The sequence below is a fragment of the Alternaria ethzedia genome, assembly GCF_023757985.1.
Source record: "Alternaria ethzedia strain BMP 0044 chromosome Unknown scaffold_47, whole genome shotgun sequence".
Lineage (NCBI taxonomy): Eukaryota > Fungi > Ascomycota > Dothideomycetes > Pleosporales > Pleosporaceae > Alternaria > Alternaria ethzedia.
In genome coordinates, this window is record NW_026056240.1 from 34,505 (window position 1) to 54,615 (window position 20,111).

Genomic DNA, 20,111 nt, shown 5'->3' on the forward strand with positions numbered 1-20,111 from the left:
GTATTTCTGAATAAGATTCGGGTCGCTGCAGCTGGCGCCACGAGCAGGTGATTATCGTGGAATCTGCAGCGTTGAGAGTTTCACAGTAGCATCAAACGCGTGCTAAGGTGGGACCGAATGGGGAGGCGAGTGTGTTCGTTGTTTCCCTTGCAGGCGTTGTCGCAATCTCGTGCTTACGTGAACAGAAGGCGCCACCGTCATTGGCTCTCGCCACACTCCGACCGGGCGATCAACACCATCATCTCCGACACCATCGTCGGCCTGCAGCTTCAGCCTCGTCATTCACGACATGACTTTCGAGAAGGGCGTCACCGAAATCGCGGACTCGGATGATGATCCGATGATGTCGTCACTTGGTGTTGTTCCGGATGAAGCGGGCGACAAGCATTGCGCAGTGTCCAATGTTCCGTACCAAGAGCGACAAGACGCGTCGCGCGAGGCAGATGGCCTCCAACAAGCATTCGCCGAACGCGATGCCAGCACAACTGAAGTCTTGGGCGCCGATTCCATCAATTCTCCAGTTCATGTCGACGCGTCGAGAATTGATCAGACTGACATGATACCCAATGAGACCACTGCAGCGCAAAACGAGGAAGGAGCGACTGTCGAAGGCGGCAGCCACGGCCTGGGACTCCACACACAAATACATCCACAAAAGCCAGTATCGACGACCAGAGACATGTCAAATGGGCCTCAAGTGATGGTCGTTCCAATTGAAAACGGGGATCCAGTTGCCAAGGATGTCGAATCTGACCCCTCAGCCCGCGGTGACGAACAGCAGCCACTTGTAAGCCATGCCAATCCATCTTCTGCCGAACAGGAAGTAGCTGAGGCTATTCAATCCACAATGGCGGATGCGCCGTTGAAGGTACCAGGTGCTGCTGCTCTCGCTCCATCAGAGTTCAGCGTCGATTCTGAGTTCCCAAACGGGTCAACATGTCAATCGCAAAGTACTGTCACACTCGCCAGTCTGCCTCGTGAGTCGAAAGATGATTCGGGTCGAGCTGTAAAGCATCATCCGGTAGATGGACACATGAGCGACAACGTAGTCTGTCCTAGATCAATACTTTGTAAGTTCACGCGCTCACATACGTTAGGACCGATCTCGGCCGACCTCAGCAGCCGCCAGCATGCAGTCGAATACGACAAGGATTGCATTAGGCTCGTCAGGCGACGCAGGTCCTGCTGCGACCATGCCGGACGACTACACCAGCTCCACGCTCCATAGGGCTCAAGACACTGAAGATACGCCTCCTGATGCGCGAATGCACATCAACACTAGCGAAGCTGCCATGATCGAAAACGGATCTAGCTCTGAGGCCGGCCAGGAACAAACTTCCCGAAGCACATCCGCGGACCAGCAACCATCCGCAGAAGAACTGGCATTGCCGAGAGAGAGCGCAGGCTCAAGTTTTGGTGCTAGTTCACCAATCGCTCGACTATCTACCCATGCCCAACCACACGCTGACGCCCAACGCTTGTCATTACCCATCCCAATACCTCCATCGAGAACACCACAGGAAATCACTCTTGACAATCTGAGAGCCCAAAAAGCTGCACTCTTGGCTTCTCTCGGTGCGCTTCCAGCGATCCAAGTGCTGATGGAAGAGAATGCCCTTTCAGATGCCGAATCAGGCGATGCTAGCGATGAACCTACTGAGACCGATGTCATGGCAGCCGCAAACAAAATCGTGAAAGAGCACATCAAATTACTACACGAATACAACGAGCTGAAAGATGTGGGTCAGGGGTTGATGGGCCTTATTGCGGATCAGCGGGGCGTACGGATAGTCGAAGTTCAAGAGGAGTTCGGCATCGATGCGCAGGACTGATCGCAAGTTTACCAGTGTGCTGTGAACGGCAACGGGAGTGAGGAAGCGATAGACGACGGCGTGAACTAGGTGTGACAGGCGCAGAACGAACACGGCATCTGAGTGTCAAATAAACCTTATACTGTATGTACTTCCTCTTTCGCTCTATATGCAATCTGCCGTTCTCAGGCTACACACCACTGTCCCGTGCCTAGTTCGACTGCCCGCTGATCCGCCACGCCAGGCTCGAGGCTCCAGCTCGCCGACTTTGCTAATACTAGCTGATGCCTGTCTCCATCAACAGACTTGGTGGCGATCCTTGGCCTTGACACATCTTCCGACGGACCCCAAGTACAGGTGGACGCGATGAGATCAATTGCGCAATACGAGCGCATCCTCGGTCCATCTAAGATGCGGCTCATCCTCCAGATCTGGTCCGGGCCTCTCGAAGCCCGCTCTCTGCGGGTAGCGACAGACTTTGCGCACGGACCGCGAGCCGTGTGGCAGGGACGCGTTTGGCCAGATTGCCGGAAACCGGAGAAGCACCGATTGGAAAGGAAGAATTCCAGAAGACTGGATCTCAAGAGACAACGCCACATAGGTTTTCTTTTGCGACCTGCAGAACGTGGATGTATTTTCACAAGAGTTGGGTTGCAGATTATGGTCAGCTGAGCCAGAATCCTCATACGATGTTCCATGACTCTGCACATTGCCATTCGGTCAATGTCGGCCACCAACACCTCAGCATCACCTTGGACGGGAATAATTGCAACCATCGTCTTGAATAATTGCGGGTCTTCCTCGGTCATACTCACACATGTAATCAGGGGAAGCGACGGAAGCTACGATCGTACCCCGAATACACCAGCAGAGTCGACCCCATGTATCGATGTGGTCTCATGCGGGTATCAGCATTGTACGTGTACCAACTCCGTCTCAACCACCGGTGAATATCAAATGCAGACCTTGAGCCGCAGCGCCCAGCTTTCTGCAGTGATTGCAGGGAAGTGGGAGTGCAGGGGCGCTGTCCATCCGTCTGAGAGGTCGACTGATGAAGTGGCGGTGCAGATTCTGCGTCTTGGTGTGGAGTCAGATGTCGCGCATTCATGCATTCGCGTTGACGAGTTCCATGAGCGTTGAAGATCCGCGGCCCCACGCAGGAAGGCAACCTTGGGAAAATCTTGAGTATCCTAGCCTTCGGAAGTATTATCGCGACATCTATGTTTATCATCACTTACATGTCATGAAGTCGGCGACCGTCCACTACCCGATGAGAATAGTAATCGTCTTCAACACTAACAAAACCCGATATTCTTGTTACGTTCCACGATACACGTCAGCCGTGTAATTTAAGGTTTAAGATGACACTTACTTTCGGGTAGGAGACAGATCTAACTTACATGTGGCGCTCTGAACGTCGGAGCCCAGAGTGCGCAGTGTCCCGCTGGTTGATACCAAGCTAGGAAACCGGTCCACTCCGTAATGCACGTCTACTCGCAAACGCAAGCGAGGGTCCTTCGGAACACTTGGAATTACTAGCGGGTAACATCTCCATGTGGTGATTGGCAGCTAGAGCATGGCAGGACAACCCAAGCCGCTTGCTAAGTTGACAGCTCCACGGTGCATGCCGTCCCGTCCACTAATACCATCCTGCTGCTAGTCAGTTACCCATGATGAACTTATCGGTAGTTTGCAACGTGCTTTCTGGAGCGGGCGTGCCTCCTTTCCGGGATCAGTGGGATATATGGGTGTTTTGGAGACCCTGAGCCCTTCTACTCTAGGATCTTTCTGACCGACTTCTCCTTCCCCAACTTCGGCGTTACCTACACCACACAATGTCGGCTACCGTCCAGGACTTTCAGCTTGCTGCTTTGGCTGCCGGCTTCACGATTGGGTTTGGGTTCTTGACAGTATGGGAGGCCGTCAAGCAGACACGGCGAAATCACAGCCCCCTCCGATCAGCCTACATTTACATGATATGGGGTGAGATTCTGGTCAATGTCATCATCGGTATCATCGGATGGCTGTTCTTGAACGATGTACTTGGGCCGACGTGAGTTCCCTGGCACTGCAGTACACGACAAAGAGTCGACGCTGACAAAGACTACAGTGTCCCCGTTCTATTCTTCATCCTATTCTTCTGGGTATGGGAGATCCAACTGCTCATGCAAATCATCATCAACCGCATTGCCCTCATCGCAGAACACCGAAGTACCATCCGCAACCTCAAATGGGGAACAGTAGTCTTGATCACCAGCATCAACATCGCCGTCTTCTGTATTTGGATCCCATCGCACACCGTCCCACCAATCAGCGAAACCTTCGTCAAGATCAACAACGTCTGGGACAAGGTCAGCAAGGTGCTCATCCTCATCGTCGACGCAGGCCTGAACTGGTACTTCCTGCGAACTGTCAAGATCCGTCTCGTCGAACAACACGGCCTGACCAAATACGCGCCGCTGGTAGGCTTCAACGGCAAGCTAATGGTTGTTTCCATTGCCATGGACGCCCTCCTCATCGGTCTCATGTTCCTCCAGAACCAAGTCGTATACGTCCAATTCCACCCCGTCGTCTACATGGTCAAGCTCAACATCGAAATGTCCATGGCCTCCCTCGTCGTCCGCCTCGCGCAAGGCAAGCCGCAAAACGACATGAACCCCGAAGAATTCCACAGCTCCTCCGGTCCCGACTCGCACTCCCGCTCCAACGCGCGCTCGCACCAACCGCACTCGGTCCAGCTGACCAACCGATCGAAACGCAACACGACAAAGATGCGCAGCGCGGGGCTGAGCAAGATTGATAGTGATGAGAGTCTGGAGCTGGGTGGTATCCAGTGTACGACGGATCTACACATTACGCATGAGGACAGGAAAGATTATATTGACAGGAAAGATTTCATAGAGGGCAGCTCGAGGAGTAGCAATGATGCGCCGGCACCGAGTGTGTTTGGAGATGAGACGCCTTTGAAGCAAGGGGCGAGGATACGAGAGAGGTCGATGTGAAGAGTTCTTTCATTGGTTTTGTTTGAGCGGTTGTAATTAATGATACCCGTGGATATGTAATCACAATTGGTCACTACAAGGCCGTCTCCATGCACCAAGTGATGGGGCTCATCATGAGCTTGCACTAACCAGCCTACTCACTGACAAGTCGGACGTCTAGCCCGCTTTTCCAGTGCCAGTACCAGTTCGAGCTCTTCTGTCCACTGCGGCGGCTTTCTGGCCCGTGCTCAGCTCTTCAGCGCACGCGCTCCGTCTTCACTCTCACTTCAGCTCAGACACAACAATAGGACTGCCGCCTATTCTTCTGTCTCGCTTATCTCGCTGCCGGGAGTTGATCCGGAGGCCGAGCCCACGTATATCAATATCGCTCCACCTCCGCAATCCAACGCTTCTACTCCCCACCCGTTCGCAGATAAATCCCACCACAACGACTGCCACCACTACCACTACTTCCACACGACACCCCTAGCTACATGGTAAGGTTTCTCCTGCGTTTCTTTTGCTTTTTCAGTCATTTCTACTGTCAACCGTTTCTTTCCTTGTGTCTTAACTCATTTCCACTGTCTACTTTTCTTGTTTCTTTTGTCGCCAGCTATTTACAACGCCATATATACTGTTCACACTTACTAATTTACGCACCCCCAACTCATTTCTGCTGTCATTTCTACTGTCTAACCCTTACTTAGGAATTGAGTTACTCTCTTTGAGACACTGGCATCACACACCACGGTAGTGTTGCTTTCGACTTCGCCATCCTTAACCGCGATCGGTTTCGCCCTCGTTTGCTGTAGAGATAATCGTGAGTTCAACAAAGGATAGTACTAGAGCAGGAGTGTAGGACTGAGCTTGAACTCGCGGTCTGGGTCTGGATCTGGATCTGACGCCTCTGTTGTTTTGCTCTCGATTAGAAGCATCGTCGCGTATATGATCAAACCTCGTTGCACATGTAGGATAATCAACAAAATTCCAATTGTAACCAAGCAAATTCTTCTCATGTGTTCTCCTTCATCGTGATGTTGCTGGTTGCCTAATCCTCCACATGACGTCAGTCCTGCCTCCGTACGCGGCGCGACTATCTTTGACGCGTCGCGAATCATTCTCGCCACACTACCATGTCTTCCTCACCGAACACTGCTCTCAAAACGCTGATATCACGTTGCGACAACAGTAGTCTCTATGAAAACACGTCGCGCTTCGTTCCAGAGCTGGCTCTCTTAGGCTACACAGATGTAGCAGCGCGCCTGATAGGCAGACTCAACAACTATGATTTCTACCACGATCGACTCGGAAGCCTTCGGCCCCTTTGGTTCCTCTGGGATCTGCGTGCGAAGGAAGATGGTGTGCCATGGCCTGAAGGAGAAGAAGATAAGGTGCGCCGGGCTGTGAGGGACAGACGAGCCAAGATCAGCAGCGACGATGCTCGAACGAGGAACGACGGAACAATAACACCAGACGATGTACAGGAAGAGCTGGAACTTATGGCGAAAGAGTTTGCGTCGAAATGTTATGATCTGCCTGGGATGCTAGGTCTGGCAAAAGCACTCCACACCTTTCCGCTTGATGACCCACGCCTTACTCCTCGAATGCTTCGAAAGGCGATAAATTCTATCCATAACTCTCAGACTGGGCTTCTGACATCTAATATGCGAGATGTGAGAAGCGGGCTGGTGAACATGCTGGACCTGGTCTTATGGGCTGAAGCGAACCATGACCAGCACGAGATGGACGAAACACTACGTCAGTCGGGCGCCCCGCCATCCCATGAGTTACTACGCTGGCTAGCGCACAGTTTGAGAGAACGCTCGTACGAGACTCAGCCAGCGATGGAGTCCAGGCAGGCATGGAAGTTGTACAAAAGCGAAACGCTGAGACAGCAGCTCAACATTGATGAAGCAGCGCTTGCGGCCTTCGCAAAGGACTTCGAGAACGCTTTGACCGATCGACTCACGAACGGTCGAACTAGACCAACAGCAAATACCTCCATGCAAGAACTCTTGAAGGCAGCAGAATACAACACGAAATACAACGCCGAGGCCAGAAAAGTTAATCCCGAGCCCCCCGAAACCTCCCTCTTCCACTCCCCAGCCGCGGACTCGCAAATTGAAGAAGCCGAAGCCCGGCTCAACATCACCCTGCCAGCCGACTACAAGACCTTTCTCCGCCTCAGCAACGGTTTCGGTTCTTCATGGGGCCACCCGCTAGGCGACCTTCAAACACCTCTCCATACCGTCGATGAACTACGCTGGCTCGACTCAGCAGAAGAAGACTACTTCACCGACCTCACGCTTGACCTACCCACTCGATGGGATAAATGGCCTTTTGCACCCCCTCCAACGAAGAAGGCCTATGCTTGCGACGAAGTCACAGAGCATTTCCTCATCGGCCGTGCATTAGAGATAGGTACGCAGGAGATTGACAATATGTGGCTTCTCCCGCCTTCTACCATTACGCCGATAAAGCAGACTGTGAAGAAGATGTTGGAAGATGAGACACTGGGTGAACGCGAAAAGAACAGTGTAAGAGTTGCGATAAGAGATTTTGCGGGTAGCGAAGAGAAGTGGGAGGAGATGGAATGGGCGTGTGTCACGTGGGCTAGTGGAGGGGTGGCGGCTATGTATGTTTATCCGAGTTTTAGGGCGTGGCTCGAAGATGTTGTTGAGAAGGGTAGGGTTGGGTTGGATGGTGAGGAGGGCGGAGAGGAAGGGAACATGTTGAAGCGTGGTATGTGGTTGGGGAGGGTGTTTCAGGATAAAGAGAGCGGGGATAAGTCGGACGCCGAGGATTTTCCGGGGTGGTTGAAAGACGCGATCAAGGCGGCGATGCCAAAAAGAAGATGCTGAGCCCTAGGAGATGCAGCTGTCGAATCTGTAGTCCATGTCACGGAAACGCAGCCCGGGCTAGGGTAGAAACTGGAGCTTCTGGACTTTGGGCTTGGAACCAGCTCTCTTTGTGCACGGTCCTTGCTCTCATGTGACGAGAAATGGTGGGTATAAAAGCCTTCGTTCCTCCTGCTTCTTTCCTTCTCTCATCATACAATTCCACTTCTGAAATATCAAAAAGAAACTCGCCTATCTCTATGGCTGTCTGTCCTGCGCTTTTCGGTTCCAATACTCGAGAGGCGTGATGCATGATCGATCTATCGCCCGAAAAAGTCCGCTGCCCCCAACTATGTGCAAAGGTCTCCGTCAAATATCACGAGTTGGAACTGATGCTTCTGCCTTTGGCATCTTTGAACAAATACTCGTCAAGACTCCGAACCCAGGAAGCACGAAGAGACTTTCTTGAGCCGCCACTGTCTTCCAAACTCAGTGGCCGTCAAGATGATGGGTTGTTTACAACGGTCTTCTAACAAAAAAGCCGGCAGCAAGCTCATATGGTCCACCAAAAACATCAAGCGCTCATACAATGGTTTTGGGGCGCTGGCTAAGTATATATACCGCTCTTCTTGGGTCTTTCTCACACTATATCACCATCCTGATCAAAATCGAAAAGAGGAAGGGAACGGTCTCATGTCCTGGGCGCCTCCTTCTTCTCTCGAAACGTAATCGCTACTATGCCATGGCTGGAAGAAAAAAGACTAAAATCGTATGCATCAGTTGCTACGGGCACTCCAGATCTACAGTTGCAAACACTCCCCCTTTTTTGAGAACAGAGAAAAGTCATGGCTATGAATACATGGACGAGAAATTGTGCCATTACGTTGCCGAGAGCGACGTAAAAAAAAGGGGCTTGATTACATTGATGATCTTCTTTGCTGCACCCGACTACAGGAAGTGTGTGTATAAAAACGCCTTTCACACCTCACTGTTCTTCTCTCCTATACCTCACGGGCTTTTGCTTGTTTTGTAAAACGATATAGCAGCATCGTGATGTCTGCGTCTCCTCCTCTCTTTCAAAATCATGTGGAAGTCGTGGCATGTCTCTGGCCTGTTCTTCGAAGACCGCGTACCGCCGAATCATATCTTCATTCGCTGGAACAACAAGTTACATCGAGTGGCTTCCATAAAAGCGCGTCCAAAATCCCAGTTCGAAGGCAAGATTCTCCCTACTGCACTCCAAAATTTACACACTTTCTCCAAATCAAGATTTCACACAACGATGTCTGCTTCTCCGCCCTTTCTCTAAAAGCCTTCAACGCTCGCTTATGCTTGTGGAGATGTCGCCGCTAGTCTACCACTTTTTGAAAGCATAAAAGGTTCATTATTCACGAGATACGTTCCTGCATCCTAGGCATACGACCTCTTCTTTCCTTCGAAAACTACAACACATGAAGATATGTCTGCGGCTGACGCGTCCTTTTCAAAAACCCATTTGGCACCGGCATATTCCTGGAGGATTTGGCGGAAAAATCGAGAAATGGGCAACGATGTTGATAATCACCACTGGTTCAACTTGATGTGCCTGTCCTTCTTTGGACTTGCAGCTATCCAAATGATCGAAGTACAGTTGCATGGAGAAGAGATTGTATCCACCATGCTTGCGCGAAATGAAAAGTGGAGAGCCTAAATCAATACCTCAAAAGGGACATGTGCGTCCTGCCTTCTTCGAGCTATGCTAGAGACGTATTTAAAACTGGCGTTTCTCTCCCTCACTTCATTCTCTCAACTCAGCTCTGCCTTGATGTGAAGAGCGAAAACATGTCTAGCAAGATCCTATGAGGATTGGCGAGAACCAAAACCACCGATGAAACCCTCCATGTCTGGCCTGCTTCGACTGTTCCCAACCTATATTAGGATACCGCTGTTTTACAACTCCTTCTACGCTTTCTCCATCACCCATTTCTGCGTGCAAAAGATCAAAAGGCATACAAAGCAAGCTGATGAGAAGTGAAAGGGCAATGTCCGCTCTGCGCCGAGCCCAAGCTACAAAACCGGGTTCACTTAGACATATGCTCTTCTTTCCTCTGCTTTCCTTCAATCTATACCCGAGATACCTACCAAAAAAGATCGGCCACCAGTATATGAGAAGCAGACGACCAAAAGACTCACTCTTACTACTACTACTTGTCGCGCTGGGCTATAAAACACTCTGTTTTCTGGCTATGCTCTTCTCTTCTCCTCTCATACATCTATATTTGAACTTGATGCAAAAAATGGAATAGTTTGGTCGGATGAGAGGCTGAGAGCTCAAAAAGCCATGTTCTTCATCTGTCATGTCGGAGTTTCTCGGAACAGGTTACGAAGCATAAAAATACACCCTCCTCTGCTTCTACTCCATTCTTCATCAACAACACTTCCTTTTGCAGATACCAAAAGGGGTGTTCAAAGAGGCGATGAGAAGACTGAGTCCGAAATGCTAACTCGAACGCTTGATGTCCTTGCTTCCTGTACGAAGCAGACATATAACAAGCCTTCTTCCTGGTTCTTCTCCCTCTTCTCCACCAACCTTTTCCGATATCTCTTCTCAAAACAGAATCAAGCTATCGCTATGTCCTGAGTTCGTTCGGACCAGAAAACTGGTACAGGTCCTCCCATGTTCTGACTTTTGCGCGTCTGGACGCAAAAGGTTGCAAACCGCGACATGTGTTGCGCTCTTCCCGTCTGCAAGTCGATCATGTATATATCTGGAGTATGTAACAGTATATGTTACAGACTGTCTAAAAAGTAGTCTGTGCCAACGAATGTTTGGCTTGCTTGTCGCAAGCGTGCACATTTAAATTTAGACATGCGTGTTAGCGTAGTCGCGTAGTAGCGACGGAAAGAGCATTACTGTAAGATGTATGGAAGACCAGTCTCCTCCGCTTTCACACTCTTGTCTTCTAAACATCTTCTACATTTTCTAAAAGACCAAAAGCTTGTAGATGTCCGGTCATGAGAAGCAGACGACAAAAAGTCAGTCATCAACAAGGCTATGTCTGACTTGCTTCAATTTCTAAAAACCTTACCTCGAGGTACCATGTTCTCTTTCTTGCCTTTCGCTGCAATTCTACAACCTAATTTTGAAAATATCATCCAAATGATCAAGAAGAAAGGACATGAGAAGAGATTCCTCCCGAAATAACATATCATGCTCATCATGGGCAACTCGCTCCGAATTGGCCTACCGAAGGTCGAATGCCTGCATTATATGTTCTTCCCACTGTTCAAAAGAATGGCTACTGAAAAAATGATATCGAAGGAAGAGGTCAAATTGCCATGAGAAGCAGACGACCAGAAACATAGTCCTTAAGGCGGTATGACTGCGGTGCTCGCGGCGGGGTGCGAAGGGTATAAAAGACCTTTTTTCTGCGATACTACTTGCTTTCTTCATAGCCCAGGCTCTGGGAACATTACCAAAATTACAGAAATCTCCAGCCATGAGAGCAGAGACTGGGGGATCAAAAACAAGATTCGAGGGAGACGATGTTCTGAGCTTGTCTGGAGAGAGGTTTCCAACGTCGATTGGCAGGGCAAAGTGCGGAGAGTTAATGACATGTCCAAAGACGTGGACTGTGTCCGCGATGCGAACCGCCTTCTCCGTTGGACGAAAACGATGTCTACCTCATGTTTGTTCATATTATGCATTACTTCGTATCAAGTCTCCCATCGCTACTCAGCCAGGCCGTCTGACTTTCTTCAACCTATTCCTCCAACCTCTATCCTTCCCACTTTTCACTTCTCTTGTATCTTTCGATGTGTCCGCAGCCTCGGCTTCTTTCTCCCTCGGATATCCGTCGTCTGAAGCACTTGGCCCATCATCTCGACTCCGTCCCTCGACTCCGAGATTTCGTTCCCACATCCCGTTCCCCACAAGCGTCGCCTCCCGACTCAGCGGCTTGCGACTCAGCCTCGCCTCCTCCACACCTCTCAAGTACCTCTTCCTCAGTTCTTCGTCGCTGAGGACGTGGACAGAGAGATCTGTATCCGACCTAGCCAGTGGTCTAATCTCCGTGTCGTCCTCAGTCGGGGGAGCCATCCACGCTTTTTCCTTGCCCGCGGACGCGAAAGCAGTAGATGGCGTTGACAACAACGGTGTAGGTGACATCGGCGTAATGGGCGACTTGACACCACCATCTGTATCCGTATCCTCAATGTCCTGCAAAAAGAGTCCATGTTCCACAACCGTCCCTCTCGTCCCCTTCTTCCCGTATAACTGCCTGCCCAACGCCCTGTTCTTCGCACTAATAAGATCCTTCCCGCTCAACCCCGTGCGCCTCCTCGCCGCCACCGCCATCGCAAACGCCGCGCGCAACGGCGTAAGTCTGTATCCCTCCTTGACTAGCGTAGAATTGAACTGTGCGTCCTGCCACAGCACATACATACTAAGCACCCAGGCACTCGTGACAAACATGAACAAACCAGCCATGAGTGTCGAGAAACCCCATTGATAGGTCGGATTGGCAGTGTCGGGGAGGCAGCGGCTTTTCCCGATGAGCGAGTAGTACTGATACCCTATGCTATTGTAGCAGTACCCGTAGTCCCCGACGAGGTCGTCGGCGTTGTACGTTTTGCCACCGACAGGGACGGAGACGCTGGTGTTGCAGAGATGGGTGACGGAGTCTTGATTGTAAACCTTTTGTTCCGTCCAGGTTTGTGTGTTGTTGGGGAAATCGTAGGTGCAGTTGAACAAAAGATCGTCGTATTGATTAAACGAGGTGTGTTGCCAGAGGTCTCTTTGTTCGGCGGCGGTTACAGTGGTGCCGTTGGCGAATTTGCAGTCACCTATTTTGTTGATGTTAGTATGTCGAAAGATTCTCGGAGCAGCGGTTGGATGATGGGTGTGGGTATGTGAGGGGCAAGGTGGAGGACGACGACGTACAACTTTGCCGTCTCTTATCCGTAATATAGCCATAATCACTTTGCAGCTCATAGTCCGCACAGCCCGGTTGCTTCCACGTCTCGTTCTTGGTGCCCAAGATAACCCACGCACTTGATAATTGGGAAGCGGGAATGATGTTGTTCGACCCGTCGATGTCGAGCCACGCGATAGAAGTGCTGTCGTAACCTGTCATGGCGCCGAGGACAATGGGTACAAGAAGCACGTAACCCGTCGACCAAAACATATAGAAGAACAAAATTCGCGTCCGTATACTCTTCGCCGTCCATAGCTCTTTCGTCAACGCCCATAGACAGTGCAACCCGGGCCCTTCCATAGCAATCCTCTGGAAAATGCTGAAGCTCGCCGGATGTCGTTCGATCGCGCGTAGTAACGCGTCACAGAAGACATTGTACGTGGCCCACCACGCCAATGCCTGTGCGCCTTTCCCGATAAGCAAGTCCCAGAGGATGTCTATCGTCTTGGCCTGTGAGAAGGTGAATTGGCCCCACGTAGCGTCCAGCGTAAAGAGTTTCTCTATTCCCGTCACCGTTGCATTCTGAGGGTCTCCGCCGATCGTGTTTCCGCATGACAAAGTCTTGTCTGCGAAAATGTATCTTATCGGTGTTACCGTGCCCGCTGCAAATATGGGCAGGATGACCCAGCTGAGCAAGAGGAGAAAGGCGTAGAACTGCTTCTTCGACCACCGGAAGTGTTTCCATAGCGGTGCATTCTTGATCGTCCGCGCGGTCCATTTAGTCGCGTGCCAGATACTCAGACAGGCGTCGTGCAACATCCAGGTCCAGCGTACCTTCCATCGCGGTTCCGACAGCCAACCTCGCGGTGTGCATGTTGCCTCCTGCACGCTGTCATTACCCCAGGTTTTGACGCGTTCATGCTGTATTGCAGGCTTTCCTTCCGAGAACGATTCTTGCGTTGAGTTGACAGATGTACACGCAACTTTGATATCCTCCTCTTTCGCGGTCAAAGCCTTCTTATCATTGTATCTCAACTCCGCCATCTCGTATCAATGCCAGCAAAGGCGACGCGAGATCGCGGTTAGTGCATTCGTATGCGCAACTCGGTGTCGAAGAAGCGAGGACGGTGGTGGCGGAGGGGGCCAGGGAGGTAGTTAGGCAGCCCACACGTACGCAGTTCGCATTCGTCTCGAGGGAATAGAGAACCGTCGAACAGAAGTAATTCGGCGAGACCTACGCGTCGCGGGATGCCTGAGCGGAATTACCCCGGGCTAGACCCGTTCCTTGGTCGGTTCAGTGCTTCGCTGCATGGATGCCTGTGCTATGTCTGCAGGTGTCGTCCCGGAGAGTTAACACCTGCGCACGAGCACGGAAAGAACTCCTACTCTTCCCCATCATCCTGCAAACCATTCTTCCGCAGTAAGCTACAGTGATCTGTAGGACCCAGTGGCAAACTTCGTTCATTCGATGGCGTGCGGTTGCACACCAGAATCGTGTGCTGTCGTGCGACCAAGTTGGGGGACGCACGCCGGTCGTAGGAAGAATTGGGTTCCCCAGCACGATGTGAGGCTGTGTACTTGCTCACTAGTCCCAGAACAGCTAGCTCCAGGGACATTTCCTCGGCTAGTCAGGAAATGCCCTGCATTTTTCAAGGCAGACACGAAGTGAGATGGAGCCCAGCTGCATTTAGCGGACCGGCGTAACATGGTAAAAGCTTAAAGATCGACAAACATGAAAATGCTATGAGCCCCTAGACTCTGCCCACGATGTCACCGTCACCAACGCTATCCATGCTCAATCAAGGAAATCCACGATGCATCAACGACATCAACGATGGATCGAGGACATCAACGTCACCAACGCTATCAACTATCAACCAACGACATAGTGCTCGTTCCTTCTCCATCGCGTAGCTTCCGCTTCCGTCCGACAAAGCATTGACTATGAGCTTTCCAGGACAGCCGCGATACCAACGAGAGGGCCGTCGCGTAAAATCATGCAGCATATGACAGCTCATGCGATGATGAATGAAAGGCTTCTCACGACATCCTCACTTCACAACCTCAATCCAACAATTCCATTCCATCAAATATCAGTATCAATAATTTCGAGCACCAGGCCCATCCCCTCAAGGAGAAAACAAATGGAGAACCCTTTATGTATACATCCAAAACGCCCATTGAGACACGCACATGCCCCACAAGTACACTCGTCATCTCTCTCCCTCACAACTCACACTGAAATATCTTGCTCAACTCCCCACAGGCGTCCCACTCCGACTCAGCACACTAGCCGAACTATTAGTCCGCAGTACTGGCGTCGCACTCCTACTGCGCTCTCTCTCGCGATCCCTCTCCTCGGTTTTGACCCGCTCCCTCGCTTCCTCGACAAGACGCTTAGCCTCGCGTACATTGCGCATAGTCCTACTAAGCTTGCCCTCCTTGCCATCTTGGATCTTCTGCAGTTCACCTCTCGCTTCGATATCTTCTTTAGTCTTGGTAACGAAAGACTTAAGGCTGACTTTGATGTTCTGACGTAGGTCCTGGCCTTCATCGAAGATGGCGTCGCTGTCGCGGATGGATTTCACGTTTTCAACGCGGCGCGTTAGGTACAAGGTAGGACGGCGAGCGGCGGCGGAGGCGGCAGCGGCGAACTGTTCGCGGCGTTGGGCGATGATGCGTTGGACTTCTTCTTCGTAAGCGGTCTCGTAGACGTTGATGTCGACGTTGGAGGGGGATTCGGAGACGATGCAGCCGTCTTCGGGTTCGGGGAGGAAGTCTTCGCCTGTGCCGATGTTGAGGAAGAGTGTGTCTTCTAGTGGGTTGTGTGCGTGGCCTTTGCCGAGAGGTGTGGTTGGCGCTGATGATGAGGGGGCGAGGCCACCGGGAGTTGAGATGGAATGTATGGGCGCTGGCCGTATTGACATGTTCTCGTGTATGATCTTCGCTTCACTGAGACCTGGAGCCGTCGGCGTCGTCGGACTGTTAGAAGTAGATCCCTTGCTGGCTGAACGCTTCCCTGCCACCTCAGGTCGGAGACCAGGTTTGGTGTATGCCACGTCGTCCATGTTATGGGGAAGTCTCTGGCTCTTTTCGTCGATTTTGATCTGGTGGTGTACACCCTCGGAGGAGAGTGCGCTTTCAACTGGTCGGCGGTCGTGTGTGTCTTGTGATTTTGATTTGCGTAGTGCTGATGGTCGCATGGACATGGGCGGCTGAACAATTCGCGAGGCACTGCCCAGTATACTTTCTATGCGGTCTGGTCGCCGTCTGAAGAGCAGCTGCTTGAACCGCTTCACTGCCCGTACCTATGCAGCTGTTAGGACGAGAATTTCCACGATAATATGATACCAATGCTTTCGCATGCGATAGGGAAGACGTGCACCTACCACTGTTACCAAGTGACCCATGTTGCCTGTGATGGCAGCATTGACTTCCTCATCCGTAGGCGGATCGATGATGATGGCGACGTTCTCCGACTTTGCTAATAAAGGGTCCGTCCCTTGTCGCGTGACCCACGGGTGTTCCTGGAAAGTCAGTCTTGCGCGACGAAGTTGAGCAGTCAACTCACTCTGATCTCTTCCATGGTTATCCTCTTTTTGGGGTCCTTGTCCATGAGCCTGACCAGAAGATCCTTCAGCTCGGGATTGCATTCAGTCTCAAATTCCAATGGGTCCATCCGTATTGATTGGTAAAGCTCGATCATACCGTGCTTCTCGAATGGTATACGTCCGAAAAGAAGACAGTACAATGTGCAGCCCATGGACCATATGTCGGCAGCTCTTCCAGAAACATGACCATGTTTCGCAACGCACAGCTCCGGCGGCATGAAAGCTGGCGAGCCCGCTGACTTGGCCGTCTTCATCTCGCCTTCCTTGTCGAACATTTCGGATACGCCAAAATCGACAATCTTCAGCACATCCTCCTCGGTGATCAGGCAATTGTCGGGCTTGATGTCTCGATGGATAATACCCTGAGCGTGAACTGGCACGTGTTAGCATTGTCTCGCGAATGACCTAGCCTCACGTACGGTACTCGAGACCCAGTATCATGTCTCGGAACCAACACCGACACTGCTCTTCGCTGTAAGGGTCGGCGCGCTCCTCGAGACCAACTTGCATGACGACGCCCTTCTTGCACATCTCCATGACCATGTACAGCGAGTCCTCCTCTGGGTCGTCCAACACCTCGATCAACGTGACCAGGTTCGGGTGGTGTAGCTTCTTCATGATGGCAATCTCTTCCTTGATCAGCTCGAAAGCATTGTTCTCTTCGGTCACCGAATGCCGGTGCAGCGGTGAGTTGAAGCCTATGCCAGCAGGGAGCGCGCGCATTCGTTTCGCAGCGGTCGGTCGGCGCAGGAGGTTGGACTGAGCGCGTTTCCGCAGTCGGGATTTGGAGAATTCCTTAACAGCCTGCGCGTTGATGCGTCAGCGAGAGCCAATGCCTGTACCTCGAGGGAACCCGCATCGTCTTATTGGGGGCATGCGCCCGGGTGGTGCCTTCTCTTTCCGGTGGTAATCATGTCGAGAGAGCTGGTATCCTCACATATTCTTGGCCATACTGGTCGACAGCGAGATGGACGGCGCCAAAGGAGCCGCGGCCAATCTCCTGCTTGACTAGGTACTGGTTGATGCGGTGTTGGGCGCTGCCGTCATCTTCGCTGTTGCTGTACTCGGAGCGCGCATTGAATGTTTCCTGTGCTGTTAGAGGTGGCTCAGGGTCGCAGCTTCTTCATTCAGTGGGTCGCACCTTCACACGTCTCGTCGAGGAAGCGGCGCGCTTGTGGTGTCGTAACGGGCTCTGGTATGCGGGTGTTGACCTTGTCTAGCATCAGCTCCGGCCAGGACCAGCACCTCCGCGGGGTAGCCATGGCATATCCCCGGGCAACACGCACATAAACTTGACGGGGGGCGGTCGTCCGGCCTCGCTGACAGCTGGGACTTCTAGGGAGGGTTGCGATGTGTAGATGCGCAGGTCGGATTCGGATGGGCGCTTGGGGGGAGGTGTGGACGAGGGCGTGGGCGGGTGTGACATAACTACCTCGCAGTCGAGGGCACGGCAGATGCTAAGTACGTAGTTGATAAGATGGACACGGGCCTAGGAGACGGCTAGGGAGAAATAATATGGGGAAGTTCGGGGCGCTGGACTACGACGTTCCGACAGCCCAGGATGTCTTTTGCTCTGGGGCCCGACTAGGAGGGGAGCGATGCAGCAGAGAGGGGGCCTTTCCTGACATTTCTTTCAGCCTCACCCGTCGACGGGCAATCACATCACCCCCATCCACCCACCGCACTTGGCGCAAGCCGTCCCCACCGTCTAGGCTCGCCGTTACCCACTTGGCTAGTGAATTGCGTATACACAGCTACGGACGCTCCTCACAATCCACGCTCCTACCTTGGCGCCATATCGCGACGCTCAATTGGCATCGGCGACCACACCCGCTTCCCTATCTCCAACACCACAAGTAGAACGCCTCGCATACAACAACCTCGCCCCATTGTCGCATCCCTCCACGACGTCATACTCCCGCAATGGTTCTCTACAGCTTCTACATCTTCGATCGGCACAGTAAGTCGTCATGTGAAGTTGCGATCACCGCTTTGTACACGCGCTGACCGCACGTGCAGCCGAGTGCATCTACTCGCGCCGCTGGACGCCCGCCCGCCCAACCTCGTCCTCGTCCAAAGCCGCCGCCCGCCCGCCGTCTGGCGCCTCCATCGCGAGCAATGGCGACGTGGTTGCTGCCGTCCGCAAAGGCATGTCGCATTCCGACGACGAGAAGCTCGTCTTTGGCCTTGTCTTCTCCCTCCGCAACCTCGTCACCAAGCTAGGTGGCGCCGACGACACGTTCCTTTCGTATCGCACCGGCGAGTACAAGCTGCATTACTACGAGACGCCCACGCGCATGAAGTTTGTCATGCTCACGGATACAAAGGTTATCAACCTAAGACAGTATTTGCACCAGATCTGGGCCAATCTGTATGTGGAATACGTGGTCAAGAATCCGCTTGCGCCGACGGAGCACCCCGGCGGCATAGGCGTTGCGAATGAGCTGTTCGAGCGAGGGTTGGAGGCCTTCATCACAGCGGTACTGCCAGTATGAACACGATACCTTGATTGGACTAACAATAGCAAGAGCAAGCTCGGGTAGAAAGTGATGGCACACGGCGCATCAAGGGTCTAGGAAGGCCGCCAAGTGTGTTGAGATAATATAGCTATAGCACCCTGAACCACGGCCACCCCTCACGCGCACTCACGAGAACGTCTTCACGCAAGCAACCCACAAAAAAGCTCTGCGGTCTTCACATGGCAACCGGCCGAACAAATGAACGAAGGACCGACATACACACAAGCTTCGAGCACACCGGGAGCAGCCGAGCTACCATGCATCCCCGATGCTCCTCGCCCCACATTCATGTACACAGCCTCACTCCAAGGCCAAACTACATTGCGCTATCTACGCAGCTCCATGAGCTTAGCTTGAGTAGGCGTATCCTCCGGCGCGAGCTCGCAGCGGGGTGCAGACACATGGCATATCAAGATAGCAAAAGAAAATAATACTTTACATGTACTCAGAACTTCACTTCATGAGATCTTGGTCCTGTGTGCTTGAAGCTGACGTGGGACCCGGTAGTGTAAATGCTGAGAGTCTTTTTGAATACCAGGCTGGCACTATTAGTGGATAGTTGAGTAGAGCGGCGAATAGCCGTAGTGGACTTGGGAAAAACGTCGGGTTTGACTGATCGGGAGAAGGACATGTCGTGCAGAGCTATGGTTTTTTACAGTCGCTCGCCGCATGGCTGTAGAGCTCATGGTTTTGAACCTGGAAGGTGGAAATTGGGAAGAACTTGCATTTGGCGAAGGTGTGAACACTTGGATGCTGGCCATGGTTTGAACATCCAAGAATTTCAAAACAAGAGGAGACAGCCACTTTTCCAATTTGACCCGGTTATGGCCTTTTGCGGAGAGGAGCGGACAGGAGAAACAAACATGCCTGCTTTCTGAACGAGGTTTATAGTCGTTGAGGACTATAGCCTATGGAAGAGCGTTGATCTTTTGGAGATGGGAGGCGAGAAGACGACCACAACTCTCCATGCCGGCCTTGCAACCCGAATTCGAAGCTCGATCATTTCCTGGACTGGCGGTGTTTTGGAAAGAGAGGAGGAAACGGTCATACCCAGGTCAGCTTCGCTTTTTGAGTATCATCAGAAGATGCGCGGAGGGGGGACGGGCATGTTGCAACGACATGGTGATCTATGGTCGGTTTAAGTAAGGGTGGAGAAGACGTGTATTCCTTGAAGGTGGGGAGTGCGAGAAGAGGACCAGTTCTCCTCATCAACTGTGTGAATGAGGGTTTTGGAGCAAATCATGCGCGGATAGATTTGGGTTTTGGAAGACGAAGGAAGTCATCTTAGTGGTAGTGAGAGTTTTTGGATGTCGGTAGGAGGAACTTGGAGGAGGAACGATCATCCTAGAAAGAGATGGCGCTTTTATGGTGGTAGTCGAGTAAAGTCGGGAAGAAGACACATGGTCGCGTTCGCGTTGTTATTGCGAGAGAGACAGCGGCGCTCTCATGATCTTGAA

At 52.0% G+C, this 20,111-nt stretch overlaps 6 protein-coding genes across 6 annotated transcripts; 4 read left to right on the forward strand and 2 right to left on the reverse strand.

Annotated features, from left to right (window-relative positions):
* Window positions 1-289: 289 nt before the first annotated feature.
* Window positions 290-1,832, forward strand: J4E87_010361 (uncharacterized protein; the record flags this gene model as incomplete). Its single annotated transcript, XM_049381935.1, has 2 exons — window positions 290-1,048; window positions 1,098-1,832. 2 exons carry the CDS (start codon window positions 290-292, stop codon window positions 1,830-1,832), a joined length of 1,494 nt encoding a protein of 497 aa, XP_049228306.1.
* A 1,814-nt stretch (window positions 1,833-3,646) lies between these two features.
* On the forward strand, window positions 3,647-4,813 carry J4E87_010362 (uncharacterized protein; the record flags this gene model as incomplete). Its single annotated transcript, XM_049381936.1, has 2 exons — window positions 3,647-3,864; window positions 3,922-4,813. The coding sequence occupies 2 exons, from the start codon at window positions 3,647-3,649 to the stop codon at window positions 4,811-4,813; spliced, it is 1,110 nt and encodes a 369-aa protein (XP_049228307.1).
* A 1,039-nt stretch (window positions 4,814-5,852) lies between these two features.
* Window positions 5,853-7,653, forward strand: J4E87_010363 (uncharacterized protein; the record flags this gene model as incomplete). Its single annotated transcript, XM_049381937.1, has 2 exons — window positions 5,853-5,857; window positions 5,982-7,653. 2 exons carry the CDS (start codon window positions 5,853-5,855, stop codon window positions 7,651-7,653), a joined length of 1,677 nt encoding a protein of 558 aa, XP_049228308.1.
* A 3,691-nt stretch (window positions 7,654-11,344) lies between these two features.
* J4E87_010364 (uncharacterized protein) lies at window positions 11,345-13,365 on the reverse strand (the record flags this gene model as incomplete). Its single annotated transcript, XM_049381938.1, has 4 exons — window positions 11,345-12,453; window positions 12,551-12,736; window positions 12,824-13,186; window positions 13,359-13,365. The coding sequence occupies 4 exons, from the start codon at window positions 13,363-13,365 to the stop codon at window positions 11,345-11,347; spliced, it is 1,665 nt and encodes a 554-aa protein (XP_049228309.1).
* Window positions 13,366-14,776: 1,411 nt separating this feature from the next.
* J4E87_010365 (uncharacterized protein) lies at window positions 14,777-17,561 on the reverse strand (the record flags this gene model as incomplete). The annotated part of the gene is made up of 7 exons (XM_049381939.1): window positions 14,777-15,832; window positions 15,914-16,051; window positions 16,096-16,508; window positions 16,555-16,939; window positions 17,073-17,222; window positions 17,277-17,346; window positions 17,422-17,561. The coding sequence occupies 7 exons, from the start codon at window positions 17,559-17,561 to the stop codon at window positions 14,777-14,779; spliced, it is 2,352 nt and encodes a 783-aa protein (XP_049228310.1).
* Window positions 17,562-18,058: 497 nt separating this feature from the next.
* Window positions 18,059-18,630, forward strand: J4E87_010366 (uncharacterized protein; the record flags this gene model as incomplete). The annotated part of the gene is made up of 2 exons (XM_049381940.1): window positions 18,059-18,095; window positions 18,155-18,630. 2 exons carry the CDS (start codon window positions 18,059-18,061, stop codon window positions 18,628-18,630), a joined length of 513 nt encoding a protein of 170 aa, XP_049228311.1.
* Between the last annotated feature and the right edge of the window lie 1,481 nt (window positions 18,631-20,111).